This window comes from Vanessa cardui, chromosome 12 (assembly GCF_905220365.1).
Source record: "Vanessa cardui chromosome 12, ilVanCard2.1, whole genome shotgun sequence".
NCBI lineage: Eukaryota > Metazoa > Arthropoda > Insecta > Lepidoptera > Nymphalidae > Vanessa > Vanessa cardui.
Genome location: NC_061134.1, coordinates 13,578,756 through 13,605,683, shown reverse-complemented (window position 1 = coordinate 13,605,683; position 26,928 = coordinate 13,578,756). Strand labels below are relative to the sequence as shown.

Sequence of the window (26,928 nt, the reverse complement as noted above, 5' to 3'; positions counted from 1 at the left end):
TTTTTATTACTTTTTCGTGCATATTCATTTGTTTTAAAATAGTGTTTTGTTTGAAGTCGGTTTTTCTTTTTGTTAAAATTTTATTTATTATATTTGATTTCGTTCGATTTAATATCAATCCGCGACAAATAATTGATAGCAACAGTTCCTATGCCGTAACTCCTGTAACCGTTATGACCCTGTGCCCCTCGTACTCACAGTGACTGTATCACAAGCTCAGTTGAATATGAAATCAGTCTTTGAAATTGGTAGTCGAGATCGAAATTGGTCAGAAAATTATGAATATTTATTTTTATCACTGTTCGGCCTGACTTTGTACAAGATACTTATACAAAGTTACCTCTTACATTTTACCCTTTGAGTAAAAATTTGTAAAAATACTTTTTTAAAGATCCTAAGTCGTGAAAGATCATTAAACGAATTCTGAAATCAATTGGTCCTTAAGTTTCGGAGATCTTGTTATGAATGGTAAGTAATGGTAAGTAAGTTTCGTTAGAAGTCTTTAATTCCACGTTAACACGTCGAATAAAACACGAAGTCTTCACTATATACTATATAGTATAAAACAAAGTCGCTTTCTCTATCCCTTTATCTTTATGTATGCTTAAGTCTTTAAAACTACGCAACGGATTTCGATGCGGTTTCTTTTAATAGATAGAGTTTAACGAGAAGAAGGTTTTTGTATATTATTACATGGACAATATAGTAAGGACACACTGATAATTTTTGAAATTTCTAATGTAAACCAAAAAAAATATTACATTTAACACCCGGCTTCGCTCGGGTGCAAAGCTGATATATAATAAATGTGAGTAATATATAATACATGTGATGTGATTATTGTTGTTCCGGTAACCGTGGGTGCGTATGACGTCACTGATCGACGCAGACGCATAAAAATCAGTGTAAGGTCGATTTGACTCACAGATTTTGAGGGCCCGATTCCAGCCATATATGGGCGTCGAGAATCACACATGCTACTCACTTTTTTTATTAAAGACAATTTCATATGTTTATTTAGTCATAGTTAAATATAGAACTTTGACATCTCATTACTTAACGAGTTCGCACTCTTAAAAACACATCTAATATTTCATATGGCATAAAAAAATTAACATCTTAAATTAATAAAACTCTAGACTGACTCTCTGACGATGTTATCGTTTGTACGTTAGTCAATACTTCTATACTAATATTATATATGTAAAAGTAACTGTCCGTCGCTCTTTCACGACCAAACCAATGATAAAATTTGCAAAGCAATCTCTTTGCCTAACATATGACAACCGACGCGAGCGAAGCCGCGGGCGAAATCTAGTTGCATCTATACATAGATCAGCTTTTATAATAATTCAAGAAAGAACGCTCAAGGAAAGTACATACATTTGCTTTCACGGCCTTGACAATAACGTACTAGCTCATTTTCCTACTCTGTATTCTCAAGAGAAACCTAATAGTTAGCATGTACAAATTTAAATAGGCCGGGAATCTAGTTTCATATGTATAATATACATAGATGAGCTTTAATAATAATTCAAAGAACGCTTAAGGGAAGATACATTTACTTTTACGGCCTTGACAATAACGTACTAGCTTATTTTGTTACTCTGTATTCGCAAGGGAAACCTAATAGTTAGCATGTACAAATTTAAATGGGCCGATATATATGGCCAGTATCAATCGATTACAAGTGCTTCGAGTAATGTTTTATTTTTTTTTTAACCGTCCATTCATCAGTCGACACCTCTCGCTGACTCACCGGTGGTTTCTTCCGAGCGTCGTGTCGATACAAGGCCGTGTCATCATTGTTTTTTTATGTTAATGGCTAATTACATTGTGGCGAACGTTATTTGTGTAAATATTTAATTATGATGAAGAACATTTTCGCTTCAGCGTTGATCTTTATTAATATCATAAATGTAAAAGTAACTCTGTCAGTCTGTCTTTTGATCTTTCACGATCAAACCGCTAAATCGAATTTCATGAGATTTGGTGTGAAGCAAACTTGATGTCTAAGAAAGGACATAGGCTACCTTTTTGCCCAACAAATGAGAACCAACAGCTTAAAACGTAAGCGAAGCCGCCAGTGACTACTAGTATGAAGTTATGATTATAAGCTACAGTTATTTTATTTATAAATTGTTGAAAGATAACTCTTGATATTAATTAATAAGGTTCTTCTTTATTCAATTTAAGCAAAGAATATATAAGAGATACAGTAATGAAAATTAAAGTTATCACAATGTTCCCGGTTGGCGGTTCCAGCATATTCTGCCGAGCGCCAGTTTTAAATTCCCGCCAATGTTTTCTTTTTTTTATAATGTTGCCCACTTCAAAATCTGTAGCGACAACATCCGGCCCTCCTGCAGACGCATTCGCCCTCGAATGACGTTTTAGTCTGGTGTATATAGCTGTAAACAGAGGTTAAATATTATTTCAAATTAAAATTATATAGATAAATAGTATTCATATAAGGATGTACACGTGATATCCCATAATGAATACTGCCGAACCAAGATTCTACCAGATATCTCGTATATCATCGTGGTAATCGTGACTGTAGTAGCATAGGTATTCTTATGGTTTAACCAACAGCACCTTAGGTCACTGTGGTTGCATATCACCATGTTATCATTCGCAGCCTCATGGCTTAACCAACAGCACCTTGGGTCACTGCGGTTGCATATCACCATGTTATCATTCGCAGCCTCATGGCTTAACCAACAGCACCTTAGGTCACTGCGGTTGCATATCACCATGTTATTATTCGCAGCATCATGGCTTAACCAACAGCACCTTAGGTCACTGCGGTTGCATATCACCATGTTATCATTCGCAGCCTCATGGCTTAACCAACAGCACCTTAGGTCACTGCGGTTGCATATCACCATGTTATCATTCGCAAGAGACAGCGTTCACATAGATGCCTGTCACGTGCTTTAACGATCACAGTGATTCACTCTGTTGAAAGCGTTGTACACCAGACATTAGACAATTTCTATATTTTTAAACATTGATATTCGTCGAAGTTACTAAATTTAAGTAACTTACAGTCATTTGCGTTCCTTATATATATTTGACAACATCCGCTTTTACTCATCATTGGATATGTTTATCCAAGCTTTCATGTTCTCGACACAAGCGACGCCGTTGTATCGCTTCGAAGACCTTTCAGCTCCTCTCATATCTTCCACGCGATATCTATCTTTCCCTAGACATTGCTTTACTTGAAAAGGCCCTTTGAACTGAGGCATTAACTTTTTACTCTGCCCCTCATTATTATAACTAGGAATCTTGATCACCACCAAATCACCTACTTTATAAACAGGAGCTTCTTTCCTCTTTGCATCAAAAGCTTGTTTTTGTTTATAAGCATTTTCTTTAATTTTAGCATCGACTTTTTCTCTTAATTTAGTCACATCCACAATAGGTTCTTCTTCGTCCATCATGTTTTCGTGGCTCATCTTTAAACGATAGCCAAAGAATACTTCACTGGGAATCGCCGATGTGGTTTTGTTAATAGTGCTATTTATGCCTTGTTGAATTGTAGGTATATGTTGGTCCCACTTATTATTTTCGCTATTGGCCCCCATTGTGCGTAACGATTCTAATATGGTTTGGTTGTATCGTTCAACTTGCCCGTTGGAACGAGGAACGGCTGTGGCTATAATGTGATGTCGTATCCCTCTATCTTTACAGAATGAACTAAATAAATTAGATGTGAATGCAGTACCTGCATCACATATGAGTCTCTTTGGATTTCCAAATACTTTAAATATTTTGTTAAGCTCATTGATGACACATTTACTTTTAGTACTCTTTACAGGTGAAATAAAAACGAATTTAGTAAAAGAATCTACTATTACCAATAAGTAAGAATTTAGTTGAGTGGTTTTTACAAATGGTCCTATATGATCTAAGTGAAGTGTATGAAACGGTCTCGCATATTTAGGAATGGGAAATAGCTTGCCAGGCTTTTTTCCGTGCAAGTTTTTAAAGTAAATACACTGAAGACAATTTTTTGATATATTTAGCAACAGTTTTCTTTAAGCGAGGAAACCAATACATTGAACTGATTCTTTCTACCGTTTTATCAACCGCGAAATGACCAACTTCATCATGGTTTGCTCTGATTACTTGCCAGATACATTGTTTTGGAACTAGCCAGCGTCTACCAAATTCCGTGCGCCTATACACTTTATTGCCCAGTAATTCGTAATTATTAAATATTTGCCTATTAGACTCGGCCTGTCCTGATTGTAAAATATCTCTAATGCTACAAATTTTTGGGTTTTGTAACTGCACCGATAGCAACCAGTCGCCCTCTGATATGTACAAAACACTACTCTCTACACATGTATTGTGGTCAGCAATGGTGGCAGGGTTCCTGCTTAAGGCATCCACGTGTTGCATTTGAATTCCTGGTCGATGGACTGTCTCAAACGTAAATTCTTGGGTTTGCAATACCCACCTGCTAATACGTGGAACAATATCCTGTTTATTTAAAGCATGACGAACCGCGTTACAGTCTGTTATGATTTTAAAGTTTGATCCTAATAAATAGTGTCTAAATTTATTTAACCCTACCACTATCGCTAACAACTCGAGCTCAAACGAGTGGTATTTTTTTTCTTCATTACTTGTTTGTCGGCTATAAAAGTAAACTGGCCTCTCCCCTGATTCGGTCATTTGCATTAGAATACACCCTAAGCCCTCACGACTAGCATCAGTATAAAGAAGAATAGGTAATTTAGGATCAAATATTAACAGTATAGTATCACTTGTTAAGATGGATTTTAATTTAACAAAGGCAATTTCTTGTTCTTTTTCCCATTTCCATGTTACATCTTTCTTTAAAAGGTTACTAAGTGGACGGCATGTCAAGGCACAATCTTTAATGAACTTTCTAAAATAATTTATTAACCCAAGGAATTGCCTTACTTCATGAACTGACGTAGGTTTAGGATAGTTATTAATAGCTTTAATTTTTTTTTGACACGGACTTATTCCATTTTTCGAAATATCATAACCTAAAAATGTTATAGCATCTTTAAAAAAATTACATTTATCGTAATTAACGGTTAAGCCGTTTGCAAGCAAAAGTTCTAAAATACTTCTTAAGCAGGTGACATTTTCCTCTAATGTCTTTGTTGCTATTAAAATATCGTCCATATAATTGATGACCCTATTAAATCTTAAGTTACCTAATACAGTATTCATCAATCTCTGAAAAACGGCAGGAGCATTGCACAAGCCAAAAGGCATTCTCAAAAATTCATAGTGCCCGTCCAGAGTGATAAATGCTGTCTTATACACGTCACTTTCTTTAACCATAAGATGATGATAGCCGCATTTTAAATCAAGTACCGTAAAATACTCGCATCCGCGTAACCTATCAATTAAATCTTCAATCAGTGGCATGGGATACTTGTCTTTTATTGTAATTTTATTTAATTTTCGGTAATCAATACAAAGTCTTTTCTCTCCGGAAGCTTTATCAACCAATAATGCCGGACTAGCATATGGCGAGTTACTGCAACGAATGATTCGGTTTTTCAGCAAATCTTCGATAATTTCCCGTGTAATTATACGCTCGCGATCTGACATACGATAAGGGCGCTGTACGACCGGTTTATTTGTCGTTAGTTCAATTTCCAGTTCAATACCAGGTACTTTGCCCAGATTACTCAAATCGTTTGTAAAACAATTAGGATAGTCTGACAAAATATCTTTAATAAGACAATCTTTAGATGTTTCGTTATCTATGGTATATATTTTTAATTCACTTTCATTATTAAGGTCGTGAATGTTTCTAAATTTCAATGAATCACCGATACGGCAATACATTATACTTTTATTTTCAGTAAAGTTTCTACCTATGAGTACCCCGCAACCAGACAACATTTTAACAATATACATTGTAACGTAAAGTTCGACATCGTCTATTCGTACTGTACAAGATACAATACCTACAATAATCGAAATGATATCTTGTTCCGAAAAAGATAGTGATAAATTATCGATTCGAGATTTTTGTTGAAAAAAAAAATTCATATAGAGATTGCCATTTGAAAGGCCTAGTGTCAATTAATTCTTTTAACAAAATATAGGTATTTCTTTTTACCTGAAAAGTGTCGGATAGTCTATCACGCCACTGCCGCCATTTCCACGTAGTCCAACGCGTTTCAGTCTTTTGTAATGAATCGTACCAAACCTGGGCAGTTTTTCTTAATTTTTGTAATGCTTGGAATTTAGTCATGGCATCTGACCAACCGAACGCACGGGCATTAGCTTCGACCACATTAATCCACATATCTATATTATCATTCAAAGGATCAAACTCTGGTACCACAGTCGACAAGATGGTATTTTGACTCAAGGTTGATGATTTCTTTACATGGCGGCGACGCCGCCGGCGATCCCTCTCACTAGACGATGATGATGAACTTGATGAGGTGGAACTTGACGATGATGTTTTCCTCCTAACTGTGCTACGAGTTCGCTTTCTGTTTCGCGGCATCCTGTGGGTCAGGTTATTCATTTCCACTTCTGATATAAGCTACAGTTATTTTATTTATAAATTGTTGAAAGATAACTCTTGATATTAATTAATAAGGTTCTTCTTTATTCAATTTAAGCAAAGAATATATAAGAGATACAGTAATGAAAATTAAAGTTATCACAATGTTCCCGGTTGGCGGTTCCAGCATATTCTGCCGAGCGCCAGTTTTAAATTCCCGCCAATGTTTTCTTTTTTTTATAATGTTGCCCACTTCAAAATCTGTAGCGACAACATGATGAAGAACGTTTTCAATCCAGCGTTGATGCTACCATTTCTACGCTTTCTGCCTTGGCTTGCCTTCTTTAGTTCAGAGTAATTCAGTACTGAGTTCGAAAATTGGACAATGTTTTGATTCGGTAAGAACGTAGACCAGTTGGTTTCGTGTTTGATCTTTTCCAGTCTGATCGGATATTCTTTCTGGCTCGTGATCGTCGTCAAGGAAGCGTTGCAGTGCCTTTTTAGCTTGTAAACTATTATCCGGTACGGCTTGACCTTGAAACATTCTCCGTGCCCAAATGTATATCAATTATCATGATTGGATTCTGTTATAAGTTAAAAAGTATATAAGCGCCTTATGATCGTGATCGATTAAACGATATCGAAATCATACAAACATACATTAATGCATATGTGTGCTTACAGTGTATTAATATAATTTATTGGTCAATAAAATTGTTCGACAAAGTGTTACAGAATTGGCTACAAAACAAATGTGTTTAAAGTAGCTTTGATCATATATAGGTAAATAAGCATCTTCCCACCTGTTTGCCTCCACGACCTATCGAATTGATTGATAATGATAACGGTAACAAAAAGTATCTATTCGTGTGTCATTAAGTCATTAAGTCGACGTCAAGGCGTGGGTAGTTGTAAAAAATACTTCGAATGGGAAACGGCTTTATTTGGTCAACCTGACGTCATTTAATGATCATTATTTTCGTGTCATTTTTCTTTATTTTTGACGTTCAGTCGGTGGCTTTGTCACCAGTCAGTTTGGGTAGGTACCAACTACTCATCGTATATTCTAACGCCAGAAATGTTTAGTATTGTTGTTTTTTCTTAACAAGTACAAGTCTCATAATTGCGCATTTCCAAGGTTAACTAATGTCAAAATTTAATGAGACACCCATATTTAAAAGAATTGGTGATCACTTAGTGTCTAGTGAAACACCATTTGAAACACCACCTACCTGTGCTGTAAGAAACATGTATCAAAATCAAAATCAAAATATACTTTATTCAAGTGGGCTTTTTCAAGCACTTTTGAATCGTCATATAACAATTAAGTGAAGCTACCACCGGTTCGGGAAGTAGATTCTACCGAGAAGAACCGGCAAGAAACTCAGTAGTTACTCTTTTTTCAATAATAACGGCTAAAGTAAGTTTGGATAGGTTCTTACTTTTTTTTTGCTATATTTTGCTAGGCAAACGTTTAGGGACTGAAATTTAGTCGTCTAAATGAGATTAACAAGTAACAACAAAAAAATTTTAATAATAATACTATATATACTCCATTATATTTGAGGACGTGCAAATTGCCATCGAACAGGTGCCCCTGTTCGATGGCCATTGACTTAAGTGCCATAAGAAATTTTAACCATTCCCTACATAGTCACCATACGTCAACAACTTGGGAACTAAGATGTTATGACCCATACATATGTTTGTGGTTACACTTGCTTACTTAAATGCCTGTGGTCTTCATCTATCTCTACCATCAAACTATCTAATACATCAAGTACTTACATCGGTGATGGGATCCCCACAGCCGTGGCACCTCGGGCTGTGGTGCTGCGTGTAACACGGAACGCAGTGCACGCCGCCGTCGTGCTGGTGGAACTTGGCACCATCTATCGGCTTGCGGCATGTGTTACAGGTGAAGTGTTCGGGGTGCCATTTCTTGTTCAGCGCTGTTACTATCTGGAAATTAATAAAAGAAATCAAAATATAATTTATTGAAGCAGGCTTTTACAAGTACTTTTGAATCGTCACTTAACAACTAATTTAAATAAAGCTACCACCGTTTCGGAAAGTAGTTTCTACAGAGAAGAACCGGCAAATACTCAGTAGTTACTCTTTTTGACCATTTAAAAATACAGTATCCTGCCTGGAAATCCACAAGTATTAATTCCGTGCTTTTTTATCGTCTGCATAATCTTTTACTGAGTAATGTGCCTTCTTTACCAATGTATTTACTACAAATTATTTAAATTTATAAAATAACACTACATTAAGCTATTAACTTCCATTCCAAGTTTAGATATTTATTTGACATAAGCCTAATCGAATAAGGAATAATTTATATCAAATTCAATTGCCTACAGTGAACTCTATTCGATTATATTTGGTCAATACTCAAAACATATTTGTGTAACAATGTTACATTTTGTATGTATAAGTACTTGAATTGTTATTATTTATTTACATAAACATAAGGTAATATCTCGAATGGTTATATTTACCTTTAATAGCTGACTAATTCGATTTTACGTAGAATCTATCGATTCCAATTCGATTAACTCGTTAAGGCGATTGTTAACGCCTTCTTGTATTGCCTAGCGCTGGATCGAAATGACTGTCACCAAATATGGCGTTGATCAGTCATTAATGTACTTTGTTTGTTGATTATATGCTTACAGTGCATTGTAAACACTCTAGTCTTATATAGTTAGAGGTCTGAATAACGTTGGGAGTTCTGTCGATTGTATGGGCGAAAAGTAAAGTAAAAGTATTCAATTACTATACCTCATAATTGAGAATTGAATTTTTCAAAAAAAAAATGTTTTTATATTGATAGTGAAAATATCATTGGCGAAATAATGTGTAGTCCCTATTGGCTCAAATAAAAGCCATTAAAAAAAAATATATCATTCCTTTTATTAAAAAAGTAATCACGTAAAAATATGAGCAATCAATCTTAATATGCTGTTACAAGCATTTGTCATCGTGATATACCATATTTATTTAAATATATACCAATTCGACGCAATTTAAGTTATATCGATAAGAAGCACAATTTAAAATATTTCGCAATGAAATATAACCTCAATTATATAGAGTGTAACGTTATTTATAGGATAAGCTATAAGGTTTTAGATACTCTACGTCTTCTGCTGTTTGTCTGTCTGTCTGTATTCATAGTAAAGTTCATGGTTCGATTAGTTAAGACATAAAAGACTTTACATACAAACAAATAAATAATTTACTTTCGCGTTTATAATAATTGTTAGTGTTTATAAAAACAAACTTCAGGGTTTCCATCCTTTATTTATTCGTATTGGACAATGTCTTTTAGGTTAGAGTATTTATACTATATTAATTAAAAAATATATGTTTTTTTTAATTTAATATGTAGTCGTAACGGTAAAAAGGCTACCTGATGTTAATGTTATTGGCGTGATCAGAAATATTCACCATTTCTGACACTCTCTGACATTCGACATTCAAACCGGAACAAAACAAAATAATATCGATTATTGTTGATTGGCAGCAGAATACCTCGTACATAGGAGGTACGTAACCAGACATTCTTGTACAAGGCCCTAGTACAGTCAGCGTCAAATAATTAGAGACGCTCAGGATATACAAATAAACATACGCAGCCAAAAGTCAATAATATCGGTACAAACAAAGTTTCCTTATTGTTGTCAACAATATACTCGCTCAAAAGGTCGAGACATTTAATGTGTCATATAGATCGTTAAAGTCATCTGGCCAATGGTATCCAAGCATTTTAAGTGTTCAAAAATACAGAACACGTTAGAAAAATACACTAAAAACTTTACTGCTATATATTTTAAATATAATTTCTCGCATCAATGAATATTAAAATATTTATGCATAAATGAAAGGGATAGAGACTACTGCAATCCTTTTTATTTTATGCACGAGTTTTTGGTTGCGTCTTTTTATTTGAATACCCTGAACGTCTTTAATTATTTGACGCTACCAAGTCATACCTATGTTACAATTCACAAGCATTCGACAGCTTACAATCTCACGAGACATATGTATATATACATACAAACAATCTACAATTTTAATTGAGTTCTTTGTAACTTTTAATGTGGCAACTTTGAGTGACTGAAAGTAAATAAACAAACGAACTATGATATTGGGAATATTAGTAAGGATTTGCACGCGGCACATGCAGAGCTTATCGGCTGATATCATTTGATTGACCACTTCATTTCTTGTATACCTGCACGCACGTGATATCGATATTATTACTAACTACGTGATAAATGATAAATTTTTTGTTTATTTTGTATTTGCTAATGAAAATTTTAAAGCGTCATTCGATATCAGATTCAATTGCAATGATTCTGTACCAATAGTGTTAATTGTTTCGGTGACAATTAAAATGTCCATATGATATAGCCTCCAGACATATGGTGGCAGAATTTTAGAGTCTGGCAAAATATGGTGCAATTTTTTCTTAGAAGTACGCATTTTCCCTTATCTCGCACGTCAACTTTATTCTTTTTTCAAAAACTGGTTACTATATAACCATAATGTTACTCGAATGAGATTGGAGATAGGAGATGTCACACAAGGTCCCATTCATTTCTTCCGTTCGTTTTATCAACTAAGATATATATTTCAATGCTTTTTTATAAAGCTTATGGTGTGTCCTCGATGATACCTGGCATTCACCAGCTGCACTAGGTTCTATCCTTGGTTTAGGAACAGCCTTTAAGAGACACCTGATTATCAGCCTGACTCATTCATATGTACAATGGTAATCTTCTTATTGACAATTTAATGCAATAAGATTTAAGCATTTGGATCGTAGATAGTCTATGCTGGTGCATTGCTTATTATCTATATATGCATGTATATTAAGTATATCTATATGTTTGATATGTTTCCCAAAATCGAATCTCGAAAACGAAATCGAACCGATTTGGATGTTACTATATTATTGCTTGTATTTTTTCCTTTAGTGAGATTTTCAACTATATATATAACACTTTATGTCGTGCGAGCCGACTCAATACAATTATATGAATTAATTGTAGTATTGTAGTTCTATTAATAAGAAGGGACGACCAAAGAAAAGATGGATGGATTGTTTGAAAGATGATATGACTGGAAAGAATGTTACTTGTGAGATGACGTCAGATGGGGAAGTATGGAAGAAGATATGCTGCGTCGAGCCCAAGTCAATTGGGATGAAGGTCGGAGGATGATGATAGTTCTTCATGAGGAAATCTAAAGGCTTGTGGTGTCGATAACTTCGAATAGTACAGGTAGTGAGTACAGATAACTCAATGGTAGAATATTTGATGTGTGTTATTATGTTAATTGAAATTAATTTACTTACTCTGCCTTGAATAGCGCTGTTGCAACTGTTGCAAATAACAGGACCTCCGTCGGTTGTGGACTGAAACAATTGAAGGATATCATTAATATGACGTCATACGAGTTTTTTACTGTAGTAAAGTTATATGCTGCAAAGATTGTATGTTAACCGAATTCTGAAAAAGTCATTATGATTTGTATGTTTATACATTGTTATCCATCTTTTCATTTATAAAGTTACTAGCGAACCGCCCCGGCTTCGCTTGGGTACTTTACATGTATTGCTATATTATTACCAAATTACATAAAATCATAAATTGTAGCCTATAATAGTAGATATTCTGATATCCAATATTACTGTTAAATTTCATCCAAATCCGTCTAATGTGAAATATTAACAAACATACATACACCCCTCCTCACAAACTTTCGCATTTACAATATTAGTAGGAAGTAGTATTGCTATTGATGTTGGAAATTGTAGTCTTTCCGAAACTTTCGATTTCCCAACGTGTTAAGATAGGTATTGTGCAATGAATACATTTAAAAATAATAATATATTTGACCTTGTCAAATGTGTGTATGACCGATACTGATATACTGATAAAGATATTTTTACTCGTTCAAATTGATTATGTCATCGATTTCAAAAGAGAATTCTATTGAATGATATCAATCGACGATTTAATACATTACGATAAAAGATATATTGTGTAATATCAATTATTAGAATAACGCTTGAAGAATGTTTCAAGAACAGATAAAAAAAACTTAGTTACAAAATACGAAAGTGTAATGATAACGTTTTTACGATCGAACTGCTATCAGAGAGATTACAGAAAGGGCGACGCGTGCGCTGTATTTGTTTATGGTATAAATCCCATTAAACTAAATGTTATATATTTAACCCGTAGTCAACACTATTTTGGAAAGTACTATTAGGAATATAAATAGGGAAAGGGATCACCCGGCATTAAACACTGGCGTTAAAACTAATGAGACAACAACCTTAAGGATGTGCCTGAAATAATACTGACTTACTCGTCCTTTCAATTGGAATAGAACAATTCTAGGTATTCCTGTTTATCGGTAGAGCTTTGTCACTTTAATTGTTAACACAAGCTTATAAGTAACCAGATTTATGCCGTGGTATACCATAGTATGATATTAAGAGGAACATTTATTTATACTTATACTAATGGGTTGTATAAATAAATACTACTACTAAGATGTAATCTAAACGTTAAAACAAACCGGTACCCTTTAAAGGTTGTTTAAACGATCGCGATTAGAACTACTCGATAGCGATATAAATGCACTTTAATTACTGAGTAAATATTTAAACGTTATTATTGTGTGCAATACAAATACTATAAACGTTTTTATAGTTATTTCCAAGTTTGTATTCGAGAGGGAACCGACGGGAAGCGGTGGGCGTTTACTGTTTACGATCGAGTAATTTATGCGGCGATAGAACGCGTATCGTCATGCTTTCCTCATAGTACACGTTTCAGACTTTCCTACTACCACGTAACCACTGAAACGCGATACTCTGATTTCGTTTGAAATTATATAACACTTAGTTTCTTAGGAATCGGGGTGTGGGCAAGTGTTGAATACTTTTTTCCAGACTATAATCTATTCCTGTGCCAAATTTCATTCGAATCCGTTCAGCTGTGAGTGAGTTACAAACATGCATCCATTCAAGCTTTTCCATCACTGCATATTATAAAACAAAGTCGCTTACCGTTGTCTGTCCCTACTGCTTAAAATTACGCAACGGATTTAGATGCTGTTTTTTTATAATAGATAGAGTGATTCGAGAGGAAGGTTTTTGTATATATTATAGACAACACAGTAAACATTGATAATTTTAGAAGTTTCGAATGTGATGTCGCAAATAAACAAATTCTGTAGTATTATTATTATTTGTAGTATACGAGTAGTAGTAAGCTGTCCTCTTTCCAATGCCAAAAGAGCAAAAATAGTGTCTGGGCACCCTCTAAACATCTCGTAGATTTTCCTCTACAGAAACAATATCATTTTTTTCCCGATTTTGATACGCAATTAAGTACAAATACATATTTTATCAATAATTTCATTAATTTATTCAATCTTACTGATAGTAGAATGATTATAATAAATTGCAAAATATTGTTTATATTTTTTCGAATGATTACTAATAATCCTTGTAAATTACTGGAGTTAATATGTAATCGACTTGACTGAGCATTGCAAGAAGTTAATTGATTTATAAATAAAGTGGAGACAAACATGTTTTCTAGGTACAGTGTCGTTAATTATATTATGTTGCTAATTAATGCGACTTTAATCTATAGCTATGTTATACGCATATACAATTTTGATGCAATCTTGGATCTATCACTACATATTATAAAACAAAGTCCCACAGCTGCGTCTGTTTGTTTTTATGTTCGCGATAGATTCCAAACTGCTGAACGGATTTTCATGCGGTTTTCACTGATAGATAGAGTGATTTTTGAGGAAGGTTGTGGTATATAATTTATGAAGTTAGTTGTGTAAATAATTTGAAATAGAACGACAATTGTTAAACATGTCGGACAAAATCAAGCCGCCAAGTAGTATTAATTTCAATAATAAAAATATTTAAACATGTCCACTCATGTGAACCCGGGACGAGCTGCTAGTTAATTTTATAAGACTTAAAAAACTCAACTTGATTAATTATAATTTTTGTTGAGAATTATATTTATGCAAGTAAATCTTCATAATCTCGCTAATTAATTAATATTAATGTCCTTTATAAGTTTCATACTTGGCACAATCCGGGGATTTCAATCTGTTTCAACAAATTAGTTTTCAGCATAACGATGATCATAATTTCTATTTTACTTAAGAATTATTATGCTAATTTCCATTGAATTGATGCCCAATTAAAAAAAATATAATAATTGCTCTTAATTACAAAAACCATATAAGTACATATGAATGACTAGCGTCTTGTATATCACTTTATTATCGAAAGCTGTTTTTATTACAGCTTGATTAGTTCTTTTTGTATATTTTGAAGATCCAGACCTCAGATTCAGTTCCAGGATTCAGAAATTTCTGGTATTATAATACATGTATAATTTGTTATTCGGCGATGTAAAAGCAGGGTAATGGCTTGATCAGGCATACTCGTTATGATCATTTATATGTGTACCAAGTTACTTAGCTAGTTATGATATTGTGACTGATGAGGTGTCGTTAGTTTAGTCTTAAGAGTCTCACCTGCCGTCGGAATGTTAAATCCAGTTCGGCTGATATGATTTGCGAAATTCGTACAGTGTTTAATATGATAACATTTCCAATTACATTCGTAGTTTGGTATCAAAAATTTGACAAATTTATTTGTCGTAATAAAACTAGTTATAACGGATTTGAATCGCGTATATTACTTTTTTTGGGATCCCGACGTTTTGAACACTTTACAGCGTTCGTGGTCACGGGTAGACTGGAAAAAAAAATTAATATACGCGATTCAAATCCGTTATAACTAATTTTATTTCAATGTGTAATCGCGAAAATTTAAGATAACATTATTTGTCGTACTTTTTCCGAAGATGCGGATTCAGACCCAAATAGAGAATCTTCAAAGATTTTTTCGCGTGGTTAATGTTTGTTTATTAAATTCATCAAGGCGTTAGCGATATAAGATGATAGTGTATTTTTTTGGACTTTATACCACGAGTAAAAGAGGTTGTGCACGAGTCAAAGCGGATGTATACAATCTCATTAAAAATATATCACAACGCATGCAGACCTATCAAGCGTTATAAGCTATCAAAGTCTTTATGAAAAATTAAGTATAGGCTATAACCATAAAACCAGACACAACCAGTTCCGAATAGAAAGTAAACTAGATGTGATTTTGGATGTCGTAAAGAAGCCGCAAGCTATTAGGACTCGACACCTGTTTCAGTTGATGGCGCGTGACACTTAAAGATGCTATCGAAGAAAGCGACGTGACCGCAGACCGTAGCCCTGACACGTCGCCCTACGTATTAGGTCTCTAGACTTTAACGGAACAATAAGCTTAACGTGTTGCATATGAATATATGTAAATTGACAGTCTCTAGTTTCTTAGATCAAACCGATCTGAAGTAATATATGTATACTGTTATCGATTGTCGGTATAAACGCACGTGCCACGTTAGTAATTATCGTGGTCCATATTTTAATAATTAGTGTTTTTAATGATAGAAATAGTTTAGACATTTTTGTTTTTTAATTTATGATAGCTATCATAATTATAGTTTGTTTTGTTATACGGTTTTTTGATGAGACTCCTAAATTTTCGATAGTGTAATTATTGTTTCTTAATCCAGCTTTCGATACCCGAGTGAAACTCGATATAAAAATCGTATTCAATTTAGGATGACTTTTTCCAAGTGATCTCACTTCTTGCAAAACTTAGACTTTATACACATACAAATGCCATCTGATGGTGAGTGGTCGCTATCGCCCATAGACATTGGCTCTGTAAGAAATTGTAATTATTCTTTGCGATTGTTTTTCTATACCCCAACAATCTTAGTATCTCAGTTATAACCTCTCAGTTCCCAAGTTACACTTCACTGATGGCTACACACATACTGGCTCACCCGTCCGAAACCCGTAAGCCGTACTTACCACACACGTTGCTATTTAGCGGTATTGGTTGCACAAAATGAATATTTAAAAAGGTGGATTCTTATATCTTAATAAATGGGTATTTTAACGAGACGTATGAGGACAACAGGTTGTTCTTTTTTGGCTATAAGCTATATGTAAATCAACAAAACAATACGTAATGTTTGAAAATAGATACTGATTGTGTTATAAAGGAACGATAAAATGATAATAACGTTAATCAATTTAAGTGCTCGAAACCATTTGTCTGTGACAAGAGCGTTGAATCGATGTAGGGCGAGCCTCTGCAAGGTCAAGGCGACGGTTGGGCTCGTTGTCCATCGAACGCTACACTAACGCCACTAATAGCTGTCATTCCTTAATAACAATAATAGAAAGTTTATGTATTATCAGTGTTATAATTTAACAAATTCGAAATAATTTAATGTTAGCAGATGATATTTATTATTTTTTATTGTATTGTCAAAAGTATAAAAACGCAACTGATATTTTGAAGTAGATTGAGTTGAACAGGGTTAATGTATATATGTATATAAGCTGCTGGTACAATTAAATAAATGAAGGCGTGTCATTTTGTTGTTCTAATAAAATTAACTTAGAATTTAAAACTGAGATACTCCTTGGTCCTGTATTTATACTAGCATATATTTGTATTATATTAGCACAACATATGTTTCGTATATATCTTTTTGGTATATGTTGTGAGTGGATGACATCATAATTGAATTTTGTGTCTATATGCAGAAGTTACAACATATACATAATTTTCAAAAATACTTTACCGTGCATTGTATATTTAAAAAAAACGAATTAGGAAATCTGTCAACAGTGATATTGAGTATTTAAATTTTAAAGCGAAAAATAACGATAGCGTCACTCTCGGTGGACGATAAGCCTCGAGGAGGAAGTCATCTGAGTCATGTGTTGTTTTGATTCATGTATATTGATATAAGTTATAAATAAAGTTGAAAAATATGTGATTCGCTTACATTTTAGATAATAGAAAGATAACTAATTATTTCTTCCGCCTGAACGATTCCGGCCACGAGGGAAATTATATATTAGAGCGAATTATTTTGTGCACAAACGTGTTTTCTATGGTAAGCATATTAGAATCACTATGCAACCGTGTTGAATTAAATGAAACCTAGCACCGCTTTCCAGTGTATATTCTACTGAGAAAAACCGGTAAGACACTCAGTGGTCTGTCCGACTTTTACAGAGGGGAATAGTTACCCTATTCCAATATGTTAATTACAGAACAGAAATGAGCAAAAAAGCATAATTAAATCGATATAAATCAACAAGTTATCGTTAACCAATATGTTTCTATTAGACCGATCCGTAGATTGATTGCAGGACCCCGACATAAATCAAAATAAACTTTATTCATGTAGGCTTTTACTAGCACTTATTTTACAATTAAGTGAAGCTACCACCGGTTCGGAAAGTAGATTCTACCGAGAAGAACTGGCAAGAAACTCAGTAAGTAGTTCTTCTTTTTATGTGATCTCTTTTTATGTGGTCATATAATCTAGCCACTGTTCTCGTTACGAGACATGAATTATTATGAACATAAATTAGTTATATGATAACAGTATTTCCTATCTAATGATTCTACTGATGTTAGAAAATTATTTATCATCGTTTCATGAATTGAAGTGTTTCAAATTCTATTTTTATGTCATTTAAAAAAATCGATGATTCACAAAACAGACAAAGGTACAGAAGTCTTTTCGTCTTTGTCTATTTATATGTCGGAGACGGTCATGAATTCCTTAGCGTAACGAAGCGCGGCACGAATCCCGCGAGGCGGCAGCACTATCGTTACGTCACGACGCGACTAACTTCGTGCTACGACGGAGCCTACCCGGTGGAGGCGCTCAGAGACGACTCACTTACGATTCCGCTCTCGTGAAGACCAGTACCTCCATCCTAGGAACTGTCATTCGCTTCGTTGCCAAGTGTGATACAGTGCGATACTGAGTTAGTGTATTAAGAACTTTAAACGTAGAATAAACGTGTTCCTGTATTCGCGGTTTCCTCTTTGCTCGATCACCCTAGTAATACGCCCCTATGATGTCTTACGATCGTACTGATGTCGCTGTCGATCCGACATCAGAAGTGGGATTCAATCGAGTAAATGAGAAACCAAGTGAAAATAATATTCAAACAAGTCAATGGCAGAAGATGCTCGACATGCAAAATGAGCAAATGCGCGCGCTAATACAAGCACTGAATACGCCGCGATCCAGCAACAACGTGACTCTGCCCGAGTTCAATCCTGACAAGCCAGAAGTGGTCCCTCAATCGTGGTGTGCAACCGCAGACCTGTGCCTTTCGGACAACCCACTCGAAGGATCTCAGTTAATAGTCGCGCTCAGCAAAGCTTTAAAAGGAACTGCGTCGACTTGGCTGTCACAAGTTACCTACTCCGGAATCACATGGCCTCAACTCAAAGAGCTTTTTTCAGCGAGGTTTGTTCCGACGGAGACCATCCCAGCTATCCTCATGCAGTTGAACACCAGCAAGCCTAACGAGGAAGAAAGCTACGCCGCCTATGCTAGCCGAGTACTGTCGTCATTGATGAATCGATGGAAGAATGCAAGTACTGAACAAATTGCGGTATCGGTTGTGCTAGCTCATTTGGCACAAATCGATACTAGATTACAACGACTTGCGTTCACTACCGAGATTTCTTCACGCCATAACCTACAGAAAGAATTACAAGCGTACTCATATTTGAAACGCAAACTGTCACAAGACGTAAACGACGCAGCGGACACTGCGCAGCGAGCCCCTATGTCAACGTTACCGCTCAAATGCTACGTATGCGGGAAACTCGGACACAAGCAAGTCGATTGTCGCTTCAGAGCGAAGGAAGTTAAGAAGCACCCCCTGCCAGTGACTACACAGGCCCGGTCAATGCAGCAGTCAACACCGAAAGGAGCCCTCATCTGCTTCAAGTGCGGACAACCGGGACACATAGCTACGCGCTGCGGGAGCGACGCCCCTGCCGCTGCTTCCGTCACGTCAAGCGCCGTGCCCCGAGCTGAACGCTGAGTCGACTTGTGCATGGTCAAGACTCCCTCAGGATTACTAACGCATAACGGTCAGTCAATAATTTTTCACTTTGATTCAGGAGCCGAGTGCTCGTTAGTACAAGAAAGTTGTGCTAAGAATTTGTGTAGTAAACGTTTAAACAATGTTGTTACGTTGTTAAGAGCAGTGTTTGAATGTTGTGTAGTATAGTGATTAACGAGTATCCGACAGAAATCTTATTTCATGCCTTGTCTAAAGAGTATTTACGTAGCGATATTATTATGATAGGTCGCGAGATTTTGTTTTCGGGTTTTGTTGTTAACATTGGAACGATCGAGTTTACTCCTATAAAAAGAAACTTTATTAATTCGCGTGCTACTAAAACTGTTCAAAGACGACCGTATCGTTGTTTACCGGAGAAACGAAAAGTAATGCACGAACGAGTAAATAAGTTTTTAGATGCTAAAATTATACGACCGAGTAATTCACCCTTTGCAAGCCCCGCTGATAGAGCTAATCGTGAGTTGCACAAAAATACTGTACTGGATAGGTACCCGTTACCGTTAATTTCTGATCAGATTTCGCGACTTACTGGTGCAAATATCTTCACTAAATTAGATTGCGCTAGTGGTTTCCATTTAATACCGGTAAATAAAGAATCAATTGCACGAACCGCGTTTGTAACGCCTAATGGGCAGTATGAATTCTTAGCTATGCCTTTTGGTCTTCGTAACGCTATTTCAGTTTTTCAACGTGCTTTGATGATTGTGTTGGATGAGTTAATCTATTGCTACATTGTAGTGTACGTTAATGACATTTTGATTATTTCGGAAACTGGAGAATAGAGCTTAGAGAGATAAAAAACAGTATTGGAAGTTTTATCTAAAGCAGGTTTCTCACTTAACCTCAAAAATGTTCATTTTTAAAGACGCGAGTAAAGTTCCTAGGTTTTGAAGTAGAGGCAATTGAAATTCGCAACGTAAAAAAAAAAAAACGAAGCTTATCGCGGTGGAATCGAGCGATAAGTCGTGGCAGGATGCATTAAGCGACGTACAGATTGCGTTAAATGCTACAGTCAATAGGGTGACGAAAAGCGAGTCCACTCGAATTACTTATCGGTAAAGTCGCACGCCCTCTTAATTTAAAGATTTATGACGATATTAAGGACGTAGATATTGAACGAGTCGGAGAAAACGCAGCTCTATCGATTTCAAGTGCGGCTCAGTATGCCAAAAAAACGGTTTGACAGTACTAAGACGAGGTTGAATAAGTTTTCTGTCGATGGCTTTGTGTTACTTCAAAACAAAGAATTCAACCAAAATAAATAAGACCCAAAATTTGAAGGGCCACTTAAAGTTGTTGACGTGTTAGGTGGGATACGCCATAAATTATGAGCACTAAACTGTAAACGTACTTACAAGTTCGCGCATGATAGATTAGGTCGAATGCCCGAGGGCCAAGTACCACTGGAAGTTGAAGAAATTGAATTGAGTGATGACGGTAATGATGGTGCATCTTAGTTCGGCTGGTCGGACCGTACCAGTAGCCATTTCGTAGCCGTAGTCCGTTAGAAATCGGTATCTGCTTTAAGTAGTCCGTGGATACGCGGTGCGCGAGTGGCTCTGGCGGAGGTCGGGTCTTGTAGAGACCATAGACTCTGGGAGAGTCGGCATTGGTAGAATGCAAGAGAAAGAACACAGGATGTGTTAGAGGGGCTTATGGAAAAGCCACAGGCCACGAATAAGATTCATTGTTCAAGATTCATGTATAGTGAAGTCAGATCAAGTCCAGTAAATTTTAATGATTTAATGATTGTGGATAGTGACACAAGCGGTACTTAGCTGCTCTAGCATTTCTGGTTGTCTTAATTGTAATTTCATTAGATGATTTGTTTCTTTCTGTTTTCTTTTGAAACTTAAATGATAATAAATCAAAATTGTTACATAAGCCAGGAAGTTTATTTTAGTTTCATTACAATGCCAAGTTAGTTGTAATGTTTAGTGTCAGAGGTGGCCGAACGGTGTATACTGTGCTACGATTTCATTATTTCAGAATAACACACGGGGACGTGTGTAAAGCAGGATGGCCGTGTCGGAGACGGTCATGAATTCCTTAGCGTAACGAAGCGCGGCACGAATCCCGCGAGGCGGCAGCACTATCGTTACGTCACGACGCGACTAACTTCGTGCTACGACGGAGCCTACCCGGTGGAGGCGCTCAGAGACGACTCACTTACGATTCCGCTCTCGTGAAGACCAGTACCTCCATCCTAGGAACTGTCATTCGCTTCGTTGCCAAGTGTGATACAGTGCGATACTGAGTTAGTGTATTAAGAACTTTAAACGTAGAATAAACGTGTTCCTGTATTCGCGGTTTCCTCTTTGCTCGATCACCCTAGTAATACGCCCCTATGATGTCTTACGATCGTACTGATGTCGCTGTCGATCCGACATATATATATGTTGATGAATCAGAAACATATATGCTATCCTCTAATTTAATACGATTCGCTTACAGTAATCGGTATTATCTGTCATTTACTTGCCATTAGAGCTTAGTGCGAGCCCATCCTATTAGGTACCAACTGTGGTCATGTACGATATCAATTAACAGCAGTATCTAGTGTTGTTGAATTCGGGTCGGTAGGGCGAAAGAGATAATATATTGGTTCCCAAGTTTGGCAGCGCATTGGCGATGTAAGGAACGGTTAATATTTCTTATGGTTCCAATGTTTGTGGACAGACTTACCAATAGGTGGCCAATTCGCTCGCCAACAAGTTTCTCACAGACAAATTTCAAAGAAATCGTTATCATCATTAGCAATCCTCGTCTTTGTGCTCAATTGTTTTTAATTATTTAAGTATGTAATTACATTTTGAACTGGGTCGTCGTATGTCGGTCGATGGCGTGTCGATAGCTTTCGTGATATAGTGCTATTTGGAAGGCTGGGGAAATGAAATTCGAATTGAATTTAGTACTCTTGGGATGTACTTGAACGTACCTTGATATGTAGTTTATGTGTGTTTGTTTTAAAGTATTTATCACTAGCCTTCTCCGTCGCTTTGCTCAAGTGATATTTGACTATAAGAGTACAGTCGGGGTATGAAAAAGTCACCTTAAGATCTATTATCGTGTGCTCAGTATGAGCGATGATCTGCTTTACCGATCGAGAATAACATATTGCGTCGCAATGATTTGATGTTTAGATTCAAAAGGTTCTAAGAGTTTAAAACTTGATAAAGGAATGAATTTGAAAACTGACGAAGATTTTCTCACTCTCACTGTACATACTCGAACACATATACTCTAACGCCAAGTTGCAATATTATGTATTGTTATATTTCGATTTGAAGGTCGAGTGAGCCAGTGTAACTATATGGGATATTACAGTTTAGTTCGCAAGTCGTAATGAAGATGTAAGTAATGGTAAAAATTATAACGGTGCCAAAGCTTGTAGGCAGTGGTGAGTCTTACGTTCAGATGACTCTTTTGCTCGTACGCAAGACTATTTCGTATAATAAAGCATACGCGACCGCGCACACGTACCTAACTCTTTTCCTTCTGATTTGTATAATTGAATGTGAAATATTATGATTTTTGACGGCTGTGGCCGAGCAGTGAATCGTTGTAGAAAAAGTTAATTAGTTTTTGGTTCTGGATGATGTATTCTAAAGGTGAATTATTAATATCAGTAACTTTAGAGTTTGTTTTACGACCCGACAAATCATTCCTATCTATAATGTTAGTATTATCCATACTAACCTAACCTAACATTAATTAGGTTAAGTATTCCATTTTCCAGAAATGTTTCGTTTAATGAATTGAAATGACGATTTTTTAAACGATCTGACTAAAAAAATTGTAATCGTATATCGTAGTGTAAGTTTTCCAGCAAAACCACAATGGTGTAACATGGCGGTTTAACTTCGTAATCATATCTTCGGTGGGACATTTAAGAACTTGAATTATGTACGGTCTTGGGAAGTTCAGCGACGTCGTGAGAAAAAATGTAGTGACTTGGTCCCGTTCAAACTCGCGTTGTTGTCAATCTTACAGAGATTCATTTTAATGTTAAAATTTTAAAAATAATTTTGGTTTTGTTTATACTTGGCGTATGTCTTAATTGAACATTTGTGAACAAAGATAACGGCGATATTTGTTTGTGTTTATTCGGTAATTAGATTATAATACGCTTTTATACTTCTATTTTATGATTCAAATACATATTTGTTTTAACTTATGATCAATATACGTATACAGATTAATATTTTCATAAAAAGTCAGAGTGTTTATGTATATGTATAATCATTAGCTTAGCGGCCGATTACATCAAATTTGAATCAGGTGTTTAGACAGACAGTATAGACGTTACTATAGATTTTTGTTTTGATAAAAAAGAGGTTCTAATACTTCTCATAGATGTTCGGGTTTCTTGCCTACGATCCAATTTTGATGGTTCCTTTCTTTATTTTAGTTGGGCTCAGTGTAAGTCCCATCCCACACAATTTATTCGATATTTTACTTTGTAAAATATTTGATTAATTCGTACATATGTATATGTTTACATAAAGGTTTTTTATGTCTATTTTATCTATTGATTAAATATAATACAATTATAAATTGTTCAATTTTCTCTACATATATGTAGATACGTTTTACGTTACAGTTTTATTACAAGTATATATTACAATCTACGTTGTAAGAAAACGCATCTTACATATAAATGGTAGAGCAAATTGCAGTATTAAAGTGTAAAGTGCTATATTAGTACATATAAGGCTTGTTCAAGTGAAGTCGTAAACAAGCACAATGGACGGTCACTCTGCAACTATTTATGTACTACCTGTACAAATATACCAGTGTCTTCATTAGCTCGCCGGCAGGGCTGGCTACGATATATAAGAACAATTAGTATTTAACTAGCGGCCCGTCCCGGCTTCGCACGGGTTTTTTTTATGGTATAGGTTGGCGAATGAGCATATGGGCCACCTGGTGGTAAGTTGTCACCATCACCCATAGACAGTGACGCTGTAAGAAATATTAACTATTCCTTAAATCGTCAATGTGCCACCGACCTTGGGAACTAAGATTTTATGTCCTTTGTGCCCGTAGTTACACTGCTGCACGTCATGGGTGGACATAATACTTTATATGTTTTTGTTGTTGTGTTATATATCTTTATTATTGAAATGAAAAAACCATGGCGGCTTGATTTTTTTCCGAAATGTTTAACAATTGCCGTTCTATTTCAACTTATATACACAAAAACTTTAGTAAATTATATACCTAAACCGTCCTCACAAATAACTCTGTCTATTAGATAAAGCCGCATTAAAATCTGTTCAGTACTTTTGGAGTTTATGGCGAACATACAGACAGATAGACGCGGTCGGGGGACTTTGTTTTATAATATGTAGTGATATTAATTTCCGTTCCGTGTGAAATGTGTGAACGCAAATTTTCAGGAATATTAGTTAAGTGGTAGAAATAATAACACATCTGACATCTGACACTGCAGCAGCAACACCATTGAAACATAGCTTAGTATCATCTCATAGCGAAGTTCAAAGCGCGTGCTCATTGGTCAAATCAAAAAGCGCGATTCCCTAGCTTTTGTTACAAATTTCCGTCTCTTTCCACGCTGATTTAAAGCGAGAGAAGCAACAACAACAGCGGGTTGGTAAAATACACATGTGGCAGAATTTCTATGAAATTAGAATCATGCAAGTTTCTTCAAGATGTTTTCCTTCACAGACGAGCACGAGATGAATTATTAACTCAAATTAAGCACATGAATATTCATTGGTCCTTGCCTGAGTTTGAACCCGCAATCATCGGTTAAGATGCACGCGTTCTAACCACTGGGTCATCTGGCCTAAAAATGATGCTCGACTAACATAACGTTATATGGAAAAAGTTTGAAACATTTATGATTTAAAGTAGCAACCCTGATCGTGGAAAACTACGCAATTTACCATCATTATGTAATTCATAGCGCACCATAGAATCGTCTCAATGTGTTTCATTTACGTTCTAATTTTCTTTAATATAAATAAGTCAATAGTTCAACGGGAAAATAACGAATGGCATTTCAATAGGGTTAATTGTATCGCCGTCTTGCATTTATCTTGTTTACCTTTTTAAATTTGACAAATAACAACGACTACGTTAACTTAGTTTAAGTTTCATGTTGGTTTTTTTATAATTAAATAAATAGTTAGTACTTTTCGACGACCTCTGTGGTCAAGTAGTGTGCACACCGGTTTTCATGGGTACGCCAATCCGAGGTCCCGGGTTGGATTCCCGGCCGAGTCGATGTAGAAAAAGTTCATTAGTTTTCTATGTTGTCTTGGGTCTGGGTGTTTTTGATACCGTCGTTACTTCTGATTTTCCAAAACACAAATGCTTTAACTACTTACATTGGGATCAGAGTAATATGTGGTATTTTGTCCACTATTATATACAGAGTAAACTGCTTACAGTAAACAGTATCTCCTCGGTACATTTCAAAGATTCTTATAGGTAACCAACTCGTTTAAACGATATGTTCATAAAATCAAATATTCTTAAAGAGTTTCTTAGTAATACATTACACTGTTATATAAATCTAGATATAGTTCGACACAACTTAGATGTCGCATCGGCAAAATTCGTAAAATCGATCACATTTGAATTGAGTGCGCTATCCCAAATTATCAATATTTATTTCTCACGCGAATATGATGTTTGCACAAACGTAATAATTTGTAATATCATATGATCTAATATATTCGTTAATATGACGCGTCGATTTACATGCACTTGCTTTCTCTGATGCGTGAATCTATAGCGACGAATAGCGTCGAATGGCGCGATAGGGAGCTATTTCTATTGGTTGTATAAATCGGCAGTAATCGGTTTTATTTTTATTCCATTGCATTTTCCGATGCTACATCTAATTTGTGTCGTACTATACGTATCTAAACATCGATGCGTGTTGAATCAGTAAATCTAAGATGCAGCGATTGTTTACGCCGATGGAGGATTGTGTTCGTGAGGCCTCGACCTTCGTGCAAGCCCTGGCAACCGAAATAGAGCGCGTGGGACGCATTGTGATCCCATAAACCAGAAGTTGCTGTGAAAAATACGCTCAAATAATTATGTTATATCGTACGTATTTAATAATTCTGTTATAAGTTTTGTAATAGTACTATAGGATAAGCTAAACTAGCGACCCGCCCCGGTTTCGCACGGGTGTAATGCTGATACTAAATATAGTATACTTTATTTTTTTTTTATGAAATCACATTATTAATGTCATATTAAAAGTGATTCTTTACTATATCGTCTATGTATAATAATACAGAAACCTTCCTCTCGAATCA

At 35.6% G+C, this 26,928-nt stretch overlaps 2 protein-coding genes across 2 annotated transcripts in view; one reads left to right on the top strand and one right to left on the bottom strand.

Moving 5' to 3' along the window:
• Window positions 1–26,928, top strand: part of LOC124534197 — a 69,587-nt gene that overhangs the window by 18,190 nt on the left and 24,469 nt on the right. The gene's annotated exons all lie outside the window — the stretch shown is intronic.
• The window catches only part of LOC124534499 (transforming growth factor beta-1-induced transcript 1 protein), a 38,784-nt gene that overhangs the window by 4,882 nt on the left and 6,974 nt on the right, over window positions 1–26,928 (bottom strand). The window contains exons 2-3 of the mRNA XM_047110411.1: window positions 11,889–11,948; window positions 8,309–8,482 (exon numbers count right to left, since the gene is read on the bottom strand). Of these exons, the coding sequence (XP_046966367.1) occupies window positions 8,309–8,482; window positions 11,889–11,948 (234 nt within the window). The remainder of the gene's footprint in view (window positions 1–8,308; window positions 8,483–11,888; window positions 11,949–26,928) is intronic.